Source organism: Liolophura sinensis, chromosome 10, assembly GCF_032854445.1.
Source record: "Liolophura sinensis isolate JHLJ2023 chromosome 10, CUHK_Ljap_v2, whole genome shotgun sequence".
In the NCBI taxonomy this organism is placed as follows: Eukaryota; Metazoa; Mollusca; class Polyplacophora; order Chitonida; family Chitonidae; genus Liolophura; species Liolophura sinensis.
The window spans coordinates 36,020,960-36,034,819 of record NC_088304.1 but is presented as its reverse complement, the minus strand read 5'-3'; the positions used below and the strand labels follow the sequence as shown (position 1 = coordinate 36,034,819).

General features: G+C 41.7%; 1 protein-coding gene across 2 annotated transcripts in view; it reads left to right on the top strand.

Annotated features, from left to right (window-relative positions):
* LOC135476122 (dentin sialophosphoprotein-like) overlaps positions 1–10,628 on the top strand; it is a 30,214-nt gene extending 19,586 nt beyond the window's left edge. The window contains exons 5-9 of one of the 2 annotated variants that reach the window (XM_064756028.1): positions 1,812–1,919; positions 3,038–3,136; positions 4,538–4,703; positions 5,312–5,401; positions 8,570–10,628. In XM_064756028.1, coding sequence (XP_064612098.1) covers positions 1,812–1,919; positions 3,038–3,136; positions 4,538–4,703; positions 5,312–5,401; positions 8,570–8,694 — 588 coding nt within the window. In that variant the 3' untranslated portion in view covers positions 8,695–10,628. The remainder of the gene's footprint in view (positions 1–1,811; positions 1,920–3,037; positions 3,137–4,537; positions 4,704–5,311; positions 5,402–8,569) is intronic. The other variant, XM_064756029.1, reaches the window with a different exon arrangement.
* Positions 10,629–13,860: the final 3,232 nt, after the last annotated feature.

Genomic DNA, 13,860 nt, shown 5'->3' with positions numbered 1-13,860 from the left:
ATACTGACTGTTGCTAGGTCACCAACAGACTGTTTGTTGGCTCATTTCCTTCTATATGTCCGTTTTCTGTTTGATTCAGTGCTTCTTGCTATTCTACTGAAGAGCGGGAAATTCACATCCTTGGAAGATGTCTTCAGAGACTAGTTAGACCATATTTGATCGTTACTTAAAGTCATGAAAGGGAAATCATGACATTAAGTCCAATACATATATCCGTATGGCTTGAAAGATAACCAGAGTATACTCACTGGTGATGATACAGAAGCTTTCCTGGGCAACAGAAGGGAAAATTATTTAAGGAAGGAAGAGAATCATTGATTTTTACAAGTCTGTCAAGTATTATCAGACATTAACAAAGTGCCTTTTGGAGAAATTTACCTTTTTTTAAATCGCTTACAGAATCATGCTAAGACGAGTCTTAGGCTTTTTGTCGACTAATTTCCACGCCTTATTCCAAGAGATGTTCAGCGCCAGAGAGTGCTATGTCAGTTTACAGCCTACCGAAGTTGGGATGACAGTGACATAAATAGATGTATGTCAGATAGAATTGACAGTACCTGATTTTCCATTGGCGACATTCAAGCTGAGAATGAGGAGTTGCGGTTCAAGGAATTATCAGTTGTCATGTCTGGGATTCTAACTATTCCACATTCTAGTGCCTGTTGTGAGAGAGTTTTCTCTTGTGCCCGAAAAAATGGAACTGATCAAAGATTTATTTATTTATTTATTTGATTGGTGTTTTACGCCGTACTCAAGAATATTTCACTTATACGACGGCGGCCAGGATTATGGTGGGAGGAAACCGGGCAGAGCCCGGGGGAAACCCACGACCATCTGCAGGTTGCTGACAAACCTTCCCACTTACGTCCGGAGAGGAAGCCAGCATGAGGTGGACTTGAACTCACAGCGACCGCATTGGTGAGAGGCTTCTGGGTCATAACGCTGCGCTAGCGCGCTAACCGACTGAGCCACGGAGGCCCCTATCTGATCAAAGATCTTGCTTGTCTGACAGTATCCTTGAAAGCTTGCTGCTGTTTAAATCACTCCTGGGCAGATTTGGCAGAAGAGACTACAGTCCATCTGAACTAGACCTCTTCAAGTCTGCATATTACCTTTCTGTGACTACATAATGCCATTGAACTGTTGCCTTTTTGTTGCAGTGTAAAATTTTGGAACGATGTTTTCATTCCAGGACAGTAAAACTTTCTGATAGATCAATATGTCGTGTTTTACATGGTCAATGAGTTGTTGGGCTGTTCACAAGTCAGTGCTTGAGTGTGTTAATATGAAGAAATCCACTTTGTGTATAATGGTTTGTGAGAAAAAAGATTGGTCTCGGTCTGCTGAGTTTTCTATTTTTTTTGACTTTTCAAAAGACCTTAGGAGTAAATGGACACCCTAGCTATCTGATAGTCGACAATAAGTTGTTTTGCTCAAAAACTACTAATTTTTGTCTCAGATTACTAATTTTTGTTACTTTGATTACTCCAAGTAAAATTTTGAGGAAAGCAGGTCTGAGATGGTGACATGCTCCAAATCTTGCCCAAGTAGCAGGATGTAGTTAGCTGGTAACCACCTTCAAATAAACCAGCTGCTGGACCTCTAGATGGTGTTTTCAGTGATACATGTAGTAACAATGGCACATTGTTGGGGCCGAAGATGGCTTCTGGAAAGTTGGTTTTTATAGACATTATTTATATGCAATTATAATCAATTTCAGCTCTTTAGAATAATGATTTTATTAAGCAGATTTCCAGTTTCTAGAGTAAGGGATCATTTTTTATTTTTATTTTGTGGCTGTAATCTTTCAGAAGGAAAAGTCGACCAAGGCAGATGACAGTGATGTGGACACAAGTAGTTTGTCCGAGTCAGAACTCAGGTTGATCACTGTGAAGGAACAGCCAGCAAAAGTGCTAAAGGTAATAAAGATACAATTTTGCAGAAGTGCATTTGACCCAGTTCAGAAAAATCTGAGAAAGGACTTAGATAAAATGTTAGTACTAATATTATGACATATTGTTATTGTTACTGCCATTGTGTGATAATACTGGGATGTTTTAATAGTGATGACAGTTCACTTTTAGGTTATATTAATGTGTGTAAGTTCTCAAAAAACAGCAGGTGCGTTGTACCTGTAAAAAATCCTGATGAAGACCAAAGAAAGGTGGAGGTGTTGGTGTTTGCCAACAACACAAGTTTAAGTTTTCCCTTGAATAGACCTGCATACCTGACTACAGGTACTTGTATACATGAAGTTAATCAGTGGTTCTACAGCTGTAAGGGTCATGGTTTAATCTCAACTGCAGACGGAATTTCTGATTGTCCCCCGCCAGTCTTCTGGCCCTAATGCCTGTCGCAGATTGATGGAACAGGTGCAAAATGTGCAGCATGGTTATGGGTGAAATGTTAGCTCATGTACTATTAGTGGTTGACAGCACAATTCAGACTCTTTTATCATCGAAGGTACAAAAAGTCCAACTGTATTATGTGACCTGTCAAAAATGTTAGACAACTATTTTTAAACCCATTCACTATTAAAGGGGATTCTGTTTAAAGTGTAATAAAAGATGAATCAAAGAGAAAATGGAGAATCTGAACGTTTTGTGAACTAGAGATGTTTCTAAAGGAAAGATGTGTCATTTGTGCCTCTGGAAAAAGGATGAAAGGTGATCAGTACATCAGTTTCAACAAGGTTACCTAAAATTTTCACCATTCACATGGCACAGTGGGACTATTTTTACCTTTGACGACCAAAGAGTTTCAACTCAAAACTCGCCTATTATGGTATGGTCCACTGCCAAAACAAATGAGCACTTTAAAGGTTTTGGTGATCTTACATAGTTCCTGGTCATTCCTGGATAATTTAGACAGGAAATTTGCTACTGATTTTAGGTGCATGACACACATTCAGAGAAACTTACCATTAAAAATATAGCAAATAACCAGGGAACTGTTTTGAATTAATAAATCTTGTGGACTTAGACGTAATGTTATTTGTCTTTGTCAAGTGGAATGTGTGTTTTTTTGTTTGTTCCAGAAGAAGAAATCTGTGTTTTCCAAGCCTGTTAAAAACTCAGCCGAGAAGGTGAAGCAATCAGAGAAGACTAAAAGTAAGAAAGGGGCCTCAAAAGAAAAGGTACAGTAATGTTGATTAATGTCTAAGAAAGAGCTCACCTGTACTTTTGGAGTGCCTGTTGCTTAACTATTACAAGCCACCTTACTGGAAAAAGTCTGAACCAAGGTGGAACACAGTGAAATGAAATACACCTTATCCTGTGCATGCAGAGGCTCGTAGCCTTCTGTGTACTTCCTCTGCTGACACAGCACAGAAATCTGATATAGATGGCTAATTAACATAAAGCCAGAATGACCAATGGAAACGATTGTAACATTGTAAGTTGGGGGCATGTTATTGTAAACTTTACCAGGACAGATTGAAGCAGGAGCATGAATATGGTCCAAATTTTCGACTTGATTGGTTAAGTTTAGAGACTTAATTTGTTTACGCTCAGTGATGCCAGGTATTACTGAAGTACACGTAGGTTTTGTCCCGTTACAATTGCGAGACTGTATATTATGTGAGTATTTATAAACACACCTGCAGTTCAGCCAATGAAAGTTTGTACTCATTTGTCAGGGTATTTTACATGTAGGGAGTATTCTTTGGTGAACACGGATTACGTCGCTTTTAAATTGTTTCAGAAAACCAAGCACATATCTTTCGACAGAGCAATGAATTGATAGATTGGAATGGTCCAGGAGCGAGAATTGGGACCTATACATTAATACACTCACATTGGATTAGTCAAAATTTGGATCAAGTTTTTATCATGTATAATATGAAGAGCAAAGATGAAACTACTGTGCTGATGATGGCATTGAATCCTGGACAACAGAAATGAAGGACGAGAAAAGTTGATACTATTACATGTAGGCAATGGATTCCACATGATAATGAACTGAAATATACCATTGTAATTCTTCAACCTTTTCGCAGGTTTGCAAGCTGTTTGTTCAAGTATATTCTGAAGGCATTATGATGTGTATACTGATAAATTTATACTTCATGTGCAGGTTTGAAAGTGGCGAACCCAACCAATGTATTTTTGTCTCCAAAATCAAATTAAAAGTTTGCATAAATTGCACGGGAAGTTGCTCTGTCATATGCGAAAAGGTTGAGGTTTTTAGGGTAAACTGTTATATCTGAATACACTCCTATTAGTTAGTCTATGCTTTAGGTGAACATTTACATCTAATCACATGGCTGGCCTCCTCTCTGGCTGTTCATGAGAAGGTCTGTCAGCAACCTGCAGATGGTTGTGGGTTTTCACCGGCCTCTGCTCGGTTTTCTCCCACCATAATGCTGGCCGCCGTTGTATAAGTGAAATATTCTTGAGTACGGTGTAAAACACTAATCAAGTAAAATAAATAAATAAATAAATAAATCTAATCACATGATAGCAGTCTTTAATTACTTTTTACAGTTCAGTACACGTTATTATCTGAACATCCAGTTTGGTTGATCTCATTGACACAGAAGGATAAGAGGGCAGCTCCTGACAAGTACAGTGAAAAGTTGAAGCAGCTGGTAACGATTTGTAAGGCCATGGGGTTGTCTTACAGTCATCGTGTAAGGGGATGTAACTCTGATGAAAAGAAGGTTGAGCAGATCCAGGATTACTTGGAAGAGTGTGGCATGAAAGGTAAAAACACTTATCATTTCACTTGTACACAGGACTAATACAAGCATGGAAGTAAATATAGTTCACATTCTGAATTTGTTTTTGTAATTTTTTTTGTTTTTGTTTTCTTCTCTCATCGATTGGTGTTTAATGCTGTACTCAACAATTTTTCATTTCTGTGTATATGACAGCTGTCAGGTTGATGCATTGACTATGGGGAACCCAATGCTTGGCTGCTTTAAGTCTTCGTCAGGTAACTGTAAGCCCTCTTAACTCAGGCTACCAGTAAGCATTTAAACAAGAGCTGGATTAGAGCCGTGACGTCACTGATCTGGCACCAGCTGTTGTTCTGTGTTGGGTGCGGGTATATAGCAGATATACATAGCCACCATCCTCCACCATACAAGGATTTTGTAGTTCAGACTCCCAGCTGTAAATGTGAACTTTTCTTACTTTTTAAAATGAGATAACATCTATTAGATTAACTGAGTAAACATCATAGTCATGTGTGAAGTAGGATGGAGGATTGGGGTTTCATTCCACTTTGGCATCAATGCATTATGTTAATTGCTGAAGTAGACCATTTACCATCTTGGGAGATTCTGAGAGGTAAAGCTTCTTCTTTACAGGGGAGATAACTCTGAAAATGGCCAGAAAGTGGAGGCTGGAGCGGGAGGCAGCCGAGTTAAGCAAAGATAATATTTTATCTGGCCAGGAAGGTCAGTACTGATATCAGATCAACTCAATGTTTAACTTCCTACATGTACACCAATCACAAAAAGATGCTGCCTTCTGCTCTAACAGAAGACACCACATGAAAATAAATTCAGCATCACAAGTAGAAAAGCTACATAATGCTATCTGGAAATATTTTTACAAATTTTTTTTCTTTTTTAAATTTTGTCACTTAATGTAAAAGACCTCTAAAAATCGAAGTAGGCATGACTAAATAGACAACTTCAAACTATGTATGAATATTATAATTTTTTTTTTTTAGATTTTTCTGAAAGGAAAAATAGATGTGACGTCAGAGTTTCTGGTTACCGTCAGTATGGCACATAAAGCCCACCATAATTTTCAAGTATTTGATTGCCTTTCAACACTCTTAAAAAAATCTGGAAAAAATAAATGAAAGCATTTTTATGCATACTTTTCAGTTGTCTGTATAGTGGGGGCCTCCGTGGCTCAGTCGGTTAGCGCGCTAGCGCAGCGTAATGACCCAGGAGCCTCTCACCAATGCGGTCGCTGTGAGTTCAAGTCCAGCTCATGCTGGCTTCCTCTCCGGCTGTAAGTGGGAAGGCCTGCCAGCAACCTGCGGATGGTCGTGGGTTTCCCCCGGGCTCTGCCTGGTTTCCACCCACCATAATGCTGGCGGCCGTCGTATAAGTGAAATATTCTTGAGTACGGCGTAAAACACCAATCAAAAAAAAAAAAAAAAATCTGTATAGTGAACCTTATTTCGTAGTTTAGTTTTCTTTTACTTTGATTAATTATTGTCAGATAGTTTGCTTGTAAAGTGGGTTTATGGATTTATAGGCACACATTGTGTGTTGTTGAGACTGGAATGTTGTTGAGACAGGGGGTGAAAATAGTAAAATAAAAATTGTAGAAGATAACGAACTAGTAACATCTACATGCAGGGTGTTCGGAAAGGGCAAGTAGCAGACTGCAGACAGCTGTCTACTGCTGTCCCCGTTGCAGACTGCAGACAACTTTCTACTGCTGTCCCCGTTGCAAACTGCAGACAGCTGTCTACCGCTGTCCCCGTTGCCCTACTGCAGACAGCTGTCCATTGCTGTCCCCGTTGCAGACATCAGACAGCTGTCTACGACCCTCCGCCGTAGCAGGCTTCAGACAGCTGTCTACTGCTGTCCCCGTTGCAGGCTGCAGAGAGCTGTCTACTGCTGTCCCCATTGCAGACTGCAGACAGCTGTCTACTGCTGTCCCCGTTGCAGACTGCAGACAGCTGTCTACTGCTGTCCCCGTTGCAGACAGCTGTCTACTGCCGTCCTGGTAGCAGGCTGCAGACGGCTGTCTACTGCTGTCCCCGTTGCAAACGGCAGACAGCTTTCTACTGCTGTCCCCGTTGCAGACTGCAGACGGCTGTTTACTGCTGTCCCCGTTACAGGCTGCAGAGAGCTGTCTACTGCTGTCCCGTAGCAGGCTGCAGAGAGCTGTCTACTGCTGTCCCCGTAGCAGGCTGCAGAGAGCTGTCTACTGCTGTCCCCGTTGCAGACTGCAGACAGCTGTCCACTGCTGTCCCCGTTGCAGACTGCAGACAGCTGTCTACTGCCGTCCTGGTAGCAGGCTGCAGACAGCTGTCTACTGCTGTCCCCGTTGCAAACTGCAGACAGCTTTCTACTGCTGTCCCCGTTGCAGACTGCAGACAGCTGTCTACTGCTGTCCCCGTTGCAGACTGCAGACAGCTGTCTACCGCTGTCCCCGTTGCCCTACTGCAGACAGCTGTCCATTGCTGTCCCCGTTGCAGACTTCAGACAGCTGTCTACGGCCCTCCGCCGTAGCAGGCTTCAGACAGCTGTCTACTGCTGTCCCCGTTGCAGGCTGCAGAGAGCTGTCTACTGCTGTCTCCATTGCAGACTGCAGACAGCTGTCTACTGCTGTCCCAGTTGCAGACTGCAGACAGCTGTCCACTGCTGTCCCCGTTGCAGAGTGCAGACAGCTGTCTACTGCCGTCCTGGTAGCAGGCTGCGGACGGCTGTCTACTGCTGTCCCCGTTGCAAACTGCAGACAGCTTTCTACTGCTGTCCCCGTTGCAGACTGCAGACGGCTGTTTACTGCTGTCCCCGTTGCAGGCTGCAGAGAGCTGTCTACTGCTGTCCCGTAGCAGGCTGCAGAGAGCTGTCTACTGCTGTCCCCGTAGCAGGCTGCAGAGAGCTGTCTTCTGCTGTCCCTGTTGCAGACTGCAGACAGCTGTTTACTGCTGTCCCCGTTGCAGACTGCAGACGGCTGTTTACTGCTGTCCCCGTTGCAGGCTGCAGAGAGCTGTCTACTGCTGTCCCCATTGCAGACTGCAGACAGCTGTCTACTGCTGTCCCCGTTGCAGGCTGCAGAGAGCTGTCTTCTGCTGTCCCCGTTGCAGACTGCAGACAGCTGTCTACTGCTGTCCCCGTTGCAGACTGCAGAGAGCTGTCTACTGCTGTCCCCGTTGCAGGCTGCAGAGAGCTGTCTACTGCTGTCCCCGTTGCAGACTGCAGACAGCTTTCTACTGCTGTCCCCGTTGCAGACTGCAGACGGCTGTTTACTGCTGTCCCCGTTGCAGGCTGCAGAGAGCTGTCTACTGCTGTCCCGTAGCAGGCTGCAGAGAGCTGTCTACTGCTGTCCCCGTAGCAGGCTGCAGAGAGCTGTCTTCTGCTGTCCCTGTTGCAGACTGCAGACAGCTGTTTACTGCTGTCCCCGTTGCAGACTGCAGACGGCTGTTTACTGCTGTCCCCGTTGCAGGCTGCAGAGAGCTGTCTACTGCTGTCCCCGTTGCAGACTGCAGACAGCTGTCTACTGCTGTCCCCGTTGCAGGCTGCAGAGAGCTGTCTTCTGCTGTCCCCGTTGCAGACTGCAGACAGCTGTCTACTGCTGTCCCCGTTGCAGACTGCAGAGAGCTGTCTACTGCTGTCCCCGTTGCAGGCTGCAGAGAGCTGTCTACTGCTGTCCCCGTTGCAGACTGCAGACGGCTGTTTACTGCTGTCCCCGTTGCAGACTGCAGACAGCTGTCTACTGCTGTCCCTGTGGACGCCTACTATCAATATTCTTACTGTTTAAATCAATAGTAATGGTGACATCATTATTTTCAATTCCTCAGCCTTCTTTTAAACTCTGACCTTTTTCTCCAAATGTAAATTAAAATCCTGTACACCTATTACTTGTCATTTCAGGCCGCACGAGTAGAAGCCAGGGCTTGTTTTCATCACATTCCAAATCTCCAAGAAAACAAACTTCTCCTGTGCTGAAATTAGACCGACTGAAGGACATTATTGACAGTGAGGGCAGCTCAGACTGATTGGATTCCAGGTGTGCTACTTCAGCATGGCAGTAGTGTGGAATCTGCTCCCTACCTGTACAACATTGCTATGATTGGTGACAAGGAATGTGATGTCTAATGGTATGATGTTGAAGTGACTCCATACCCATGGAGTAAATACACATCTGCACTCAGGGTTATTTTGAACATTGGGTTTCAACAACAACATATTATATGTGATCCTACCTGTCTGATTAGGACTCGCACACGATCAGATCTTTTGATTAGAACTCTCACAAGATTTAATCTGTTCAATTAGGATTCACACACGATCTGATCTGATTGGTTAGGACTCGCACAAGATTCGATCTGTTCTGTAAGGATTCACAAACGATCTGATCTGTTTAATTAGGATTCCCACACAATCTGATCTGTTTAATTAGGATTCCCACACAATCTGATCTGTTTGATTATGACTTATCCCCTATTGTAATTGTGTTATTCCTAGCTCAATCTCATAGGATAAAATATTTATGGTTCAAGAATGATGCTTAATATCTTCATTGTTTTTTTTTTTGACTGGTCAGTGCCATATGTAAATATATATGTACATGTAAGTCCCTGATTGCCTTAGCCTGATCAAATCACCATATGTCATGTGAAAAGGTGTATGTATTGTATTGCTGCCGGTAAAATTTATAACATCTGCGCGTATCTACCATTTGGCTGCATTGTTAGATTTTTTTGATAAAATCACACTGTTATTTGAAGTGGGTTTGAGCGATAGTAGAAGTATTAAACCTGAGGATTTTGCCAAAGGGAAAATGAAACTAGCCTTGTTAAGTGCACGTGCACGCCCAAGTGTATTAGTATGTTGAACAGAATGATGTATTCTGTTTATCTGTACATGTAGATGTAGTGATTCTGGATTAAAATTGTTTGCCAAATCTATTTAACTTTTATGAAGGATTATTGCCGCGTTGTTGTTGTTGTACTCATCTTGAAAGCTGCACAATTGTAACCGCATGATAGTTTTAATTCATTCTTTTATATTGTGTTCTCACTTGACGTAGAGTTAAAGTATATAACTTGTTTCTTAGAATTATTTGTGCAATCAGTTTTGTGGTTTGATAGATTGATTCTCTGATTGTTAACTGTTGCCTTTCTCTAATCGTTTAATACATTTATACGTTTGTGAATGAAGTAGAAGAAAGTATTGTACACTGGAGCTAGACATGTCTGTCAGCATCTTTTAATTGGATAAACGTGGGAAGAATTGTAAGGTGTACTGGAACCATTATTTTAAGGAAGAAGACGTGATGGAGGAACATCCTGAACGCGAAAAATAGTTGGGACTTACTAAAGCCAACATCACTTGTTCGCAGTCTCGAAAATCATGTATATCTGAATGAAATATTTCATTTTGTTGGTTACAATCCGGTTAATGGAACTCACTCATTCTACATCTGTGTTTTTTGGATCGCTGGAAAAAGTGATGCACACCTTTTTGCTACAAACATTCTGCATACACTGTATTACATGTGCCATAGTTCTAACCATTATTCTAATAAAGAAGACATGATGGGCCCGTAGAAATCGTAGGCTAAGTTCATTGTGAGAGACATGGCTGTTAAAGGCATGCGTTGCCACGGTGTTTGCCATCAACTTTCGGCTTTGAGGAGCAACACACTGTTCGCTCAGTATTTGTCAACATATTTTGTGCACAGCTCCGATTCTGTGTTTATAGCTGGCCCTACCATGCCAGCAGTTAACATATAGCTCTAAATAAGAATGGAGTTGCAGCGATTTAAGACTGAGGTCCAGTGTTATAAAGAAATCTCATTTCTCTGCTATTTCGACATGTTAGAATGCCCTACCACTTTATCAGCTTTGTTTTGAAACGACAATATCCACGATTTCTTACTGTACCAGATGCCATTGTTTCAATAAATATGACTATACCTTTCACCGTTGGAAGGCCTTGTTTCAAAATTTTTGAATTATAATGTTAAGTTTCCTCCACGTACCAAAATGACAACCGTCGCACAAGTATAATATTCTTGAAAAATATTATGCAATCAACTAAGTAACGATGTCCACAAAAGTGGTATATACCACATGTCTCTGTAGTAGATCTGGTGGGTGGGAACGACGTCCACATTATTGGCACATACCACTTGTCCCTACAGTAGAACTGGTGGGTGGGAACGATGTCCAATTTATTGGCACATACCACTTGTCCCTACAGTAGAACTGGTGAGTGGGAACGATGTCCAATTTATTGGCACATACCACTTGTCCCTACAGTAGAACTGGTGGGTGGGAACGATGTCCAAATCTTGGGCACATACCATTTGTCCCTACAGTAGAACTGGTGAGGGAGAAAGACGTCCACATTATTGACCTATACAGCTTCTTCCCACAGTAGAAGTTGTGAGTGGGAACGACGCCTACCTTGGCAGATACCTCTTGTTCCTACAGTACATCTGGTGAGTGGGAACGACATCCACATTATTGACACTTACCACTTGTCCCTACAGTAGAACTGGTGGGTGGGAACGATGTCCAATTTTTTGGCACATTCCACTTGTCCCTACAGTAGAACTGGTGGATGGGAACGATGACCAATTTATTGGCACATACCACTTGTCCCTACAGTAGAATTGGTAAGTTCAAACAACGTCCACATTAATGGCAAATACTAGTGCTTTAGGGCCGTGGTTCTCACTAGCGGGTTGTATGCATGTACAAGCTGGAATGTGGTCGTCGGTTTCCTCCCACCATAATTCTGGCCACTGTCGTATAAGTGAAATATTCTTGGGTACAGCGTAAAACACCAACCAAATAAATAAATAAACTATAATGGTATGTGATAATAGTTTGGGTGTTGCCCCCAGTATGACACGGGTTTTACTATACTAACTAATGCGAAGAGTGTCTGAAATTTGCAGTTACGGTTGCAATAGTTGTGTAGAAAGTTGCTTTAAACCAAGAAAGATAAAGGAAATAACGCTATTACCGTCCTCAAACAAATATAAATGAGCATATATTCAGACTATCATGTCTGGAGTCTTCACAGGTATTAACTTCAATATATGGAATTGGGAGTATCTGCATTCGCCTGTATTCCAAGGCGACGTCAAGTGTAAAAGAAACAAGCACAAGTAGAACTACTTGACTGTGTAAAATTATACAGTTATTTGATAAGCGCGATTACCCTTTCCGGTAAAGCGGGTTATAAACTCGGTGTGAAAGTTTTTTAAGACCGCCGTGATCCTAGAGCCTCAAGAATGTTTTCTGTAATTAAAACGATTGCATTTCAAACCCGCCTCAGTAGAAACATTCCTTCGGAGCTAATGACCGTCAACATTAGTATCTGTTTTGGCAACTGTGCCTTTGAGATTTTTTTATTGCATTAGTATCAAAGAACGAATAATACATGTATGGGTGTTTGGCATTCAAATTGCTTTATGTTGGGTATACCTAGTCTACATGTATCTCACGGTCTCTGCTTGATAATTTCTTACCTGTATAGCTCCATGACTCTGTGAATGAACGACTCTGAAATAAATCATTACTGATTTACGTACCACAAACGAGTGACCCACTTCGTGAAATTCGTCACACGACACCAGTATATGTTTGATACTGGTATTCAGATACGAACGTTGTGGTGTGTGGCGTTCCATTTGCGTTGTTGTGGAGTTTCTCTTTTCACCTCTGAACAAGAATAACTTGTAAAGCTATGGACAAAACCTCTCTGGGACAGTCCAACAATGCTCGCATTAAATGCGCCATAACCTGACCCGTGACATATCTAAAGGAAATATATCCCCAAGGCTTGAACCCGAGAGAGAACAGTGTCGGAAAGGCTTCTACCGTGCAAGTTGTCCTGTGGATTCCTGTGAAAATTGATGATTACCCGGGAAAAGTACTCGTAAAGGGTAGGTTTAGTGTTATAGGTAGAAACAATAAATTTGTTAAAGCCAAAGGAAACACTGGAATGAAGGATGCATCAGATGAAGAACCATTAAACTTTTATTAGAATTTTTCCAACCAAGCAAATAAAAATGGTTTTAAAACAAAAATATTCTGCGGTGGTCTAGCAACCCAGAGGGCATCAGTAACGTCACGTCCATGCATATCTTTGCTTCAAACAGTTCGTTAAAGGTCCAACTGGCGAATGCATTCATAGATCTATATGTATATGTGTTTAAAATAATTAAATCTAGCAGTATGTATGTTTTCAGTGGCAAAAACTTGATGTGACTGATAGTTCCAATATGATCAGAAACAACCACCGCAGAAAGTTTCAAATGTTTTTACTAGACTCAGAAAACTTATCAACACGATTTTAACGGGCAGTGACTCATTTAATATGAGCTCTATTTTGCAAGATTGTGTTTTTCTTTGTCCTAAAAGTTATGACCAGTTCTTACACGATTTCTGTCTCATTAGTCTATGTTTGATCAAGACGAAGCTTCCGCATTCTCCAGCTAACAGTGGGGTATATGTGCATATTTTTGTGAAGTCTGTAGATAGACCCATAAACATAAACTTAGGTTCAGTATCAGCCTAAAAATAAAGGGAAAGTACGTGTGTATATATGCTTAGGGTCTAACGTCATACAAGGCGTCATTAGGTGCGTGTACATATACTGTGCCTTCTTGTGGCAGGCCTAGTCCATGCCACCAAAGAGCTGCCTCCACTGAAGTATCATGCCGAAGACACCATACAAAACACCTCGCCCACCACATTTTACTGACACCGGACCAGCCAGTGCTGTTTCCATTGTTCCAATCTCTCAGCGCTGAGCGCCAAACAGCAAGTATATCATTTCTGAAGTCTTTGGTGTGACCAGGTGTGACCCCCGGGTCTCCCGACTTCTAGGCGGACGCTGTAACTATTAGGCCGCCGAAGCGGTCTAGAAGGAAACAAACTTCGCGTGTTGAAGTCCTAGTTGTCAATCTGTATTTTGGATATTATGTTTGGGCCATCACGTAAATACGTATAAAAATGAGTGCATAGTACCTGTAGATATGTAGGTTTAAATGTATGCAGATATTTAAAAGAAAACAAAGATTAGTAGTTAATAGCAGAAAGTCAGGAACTAGTTTTTTTGAATGAGACTTAAACTATATTATTTTTTTATAATTACTTCAGAAATTCAGAAAGTCTAATATAATAAAATTATGATAAATATAA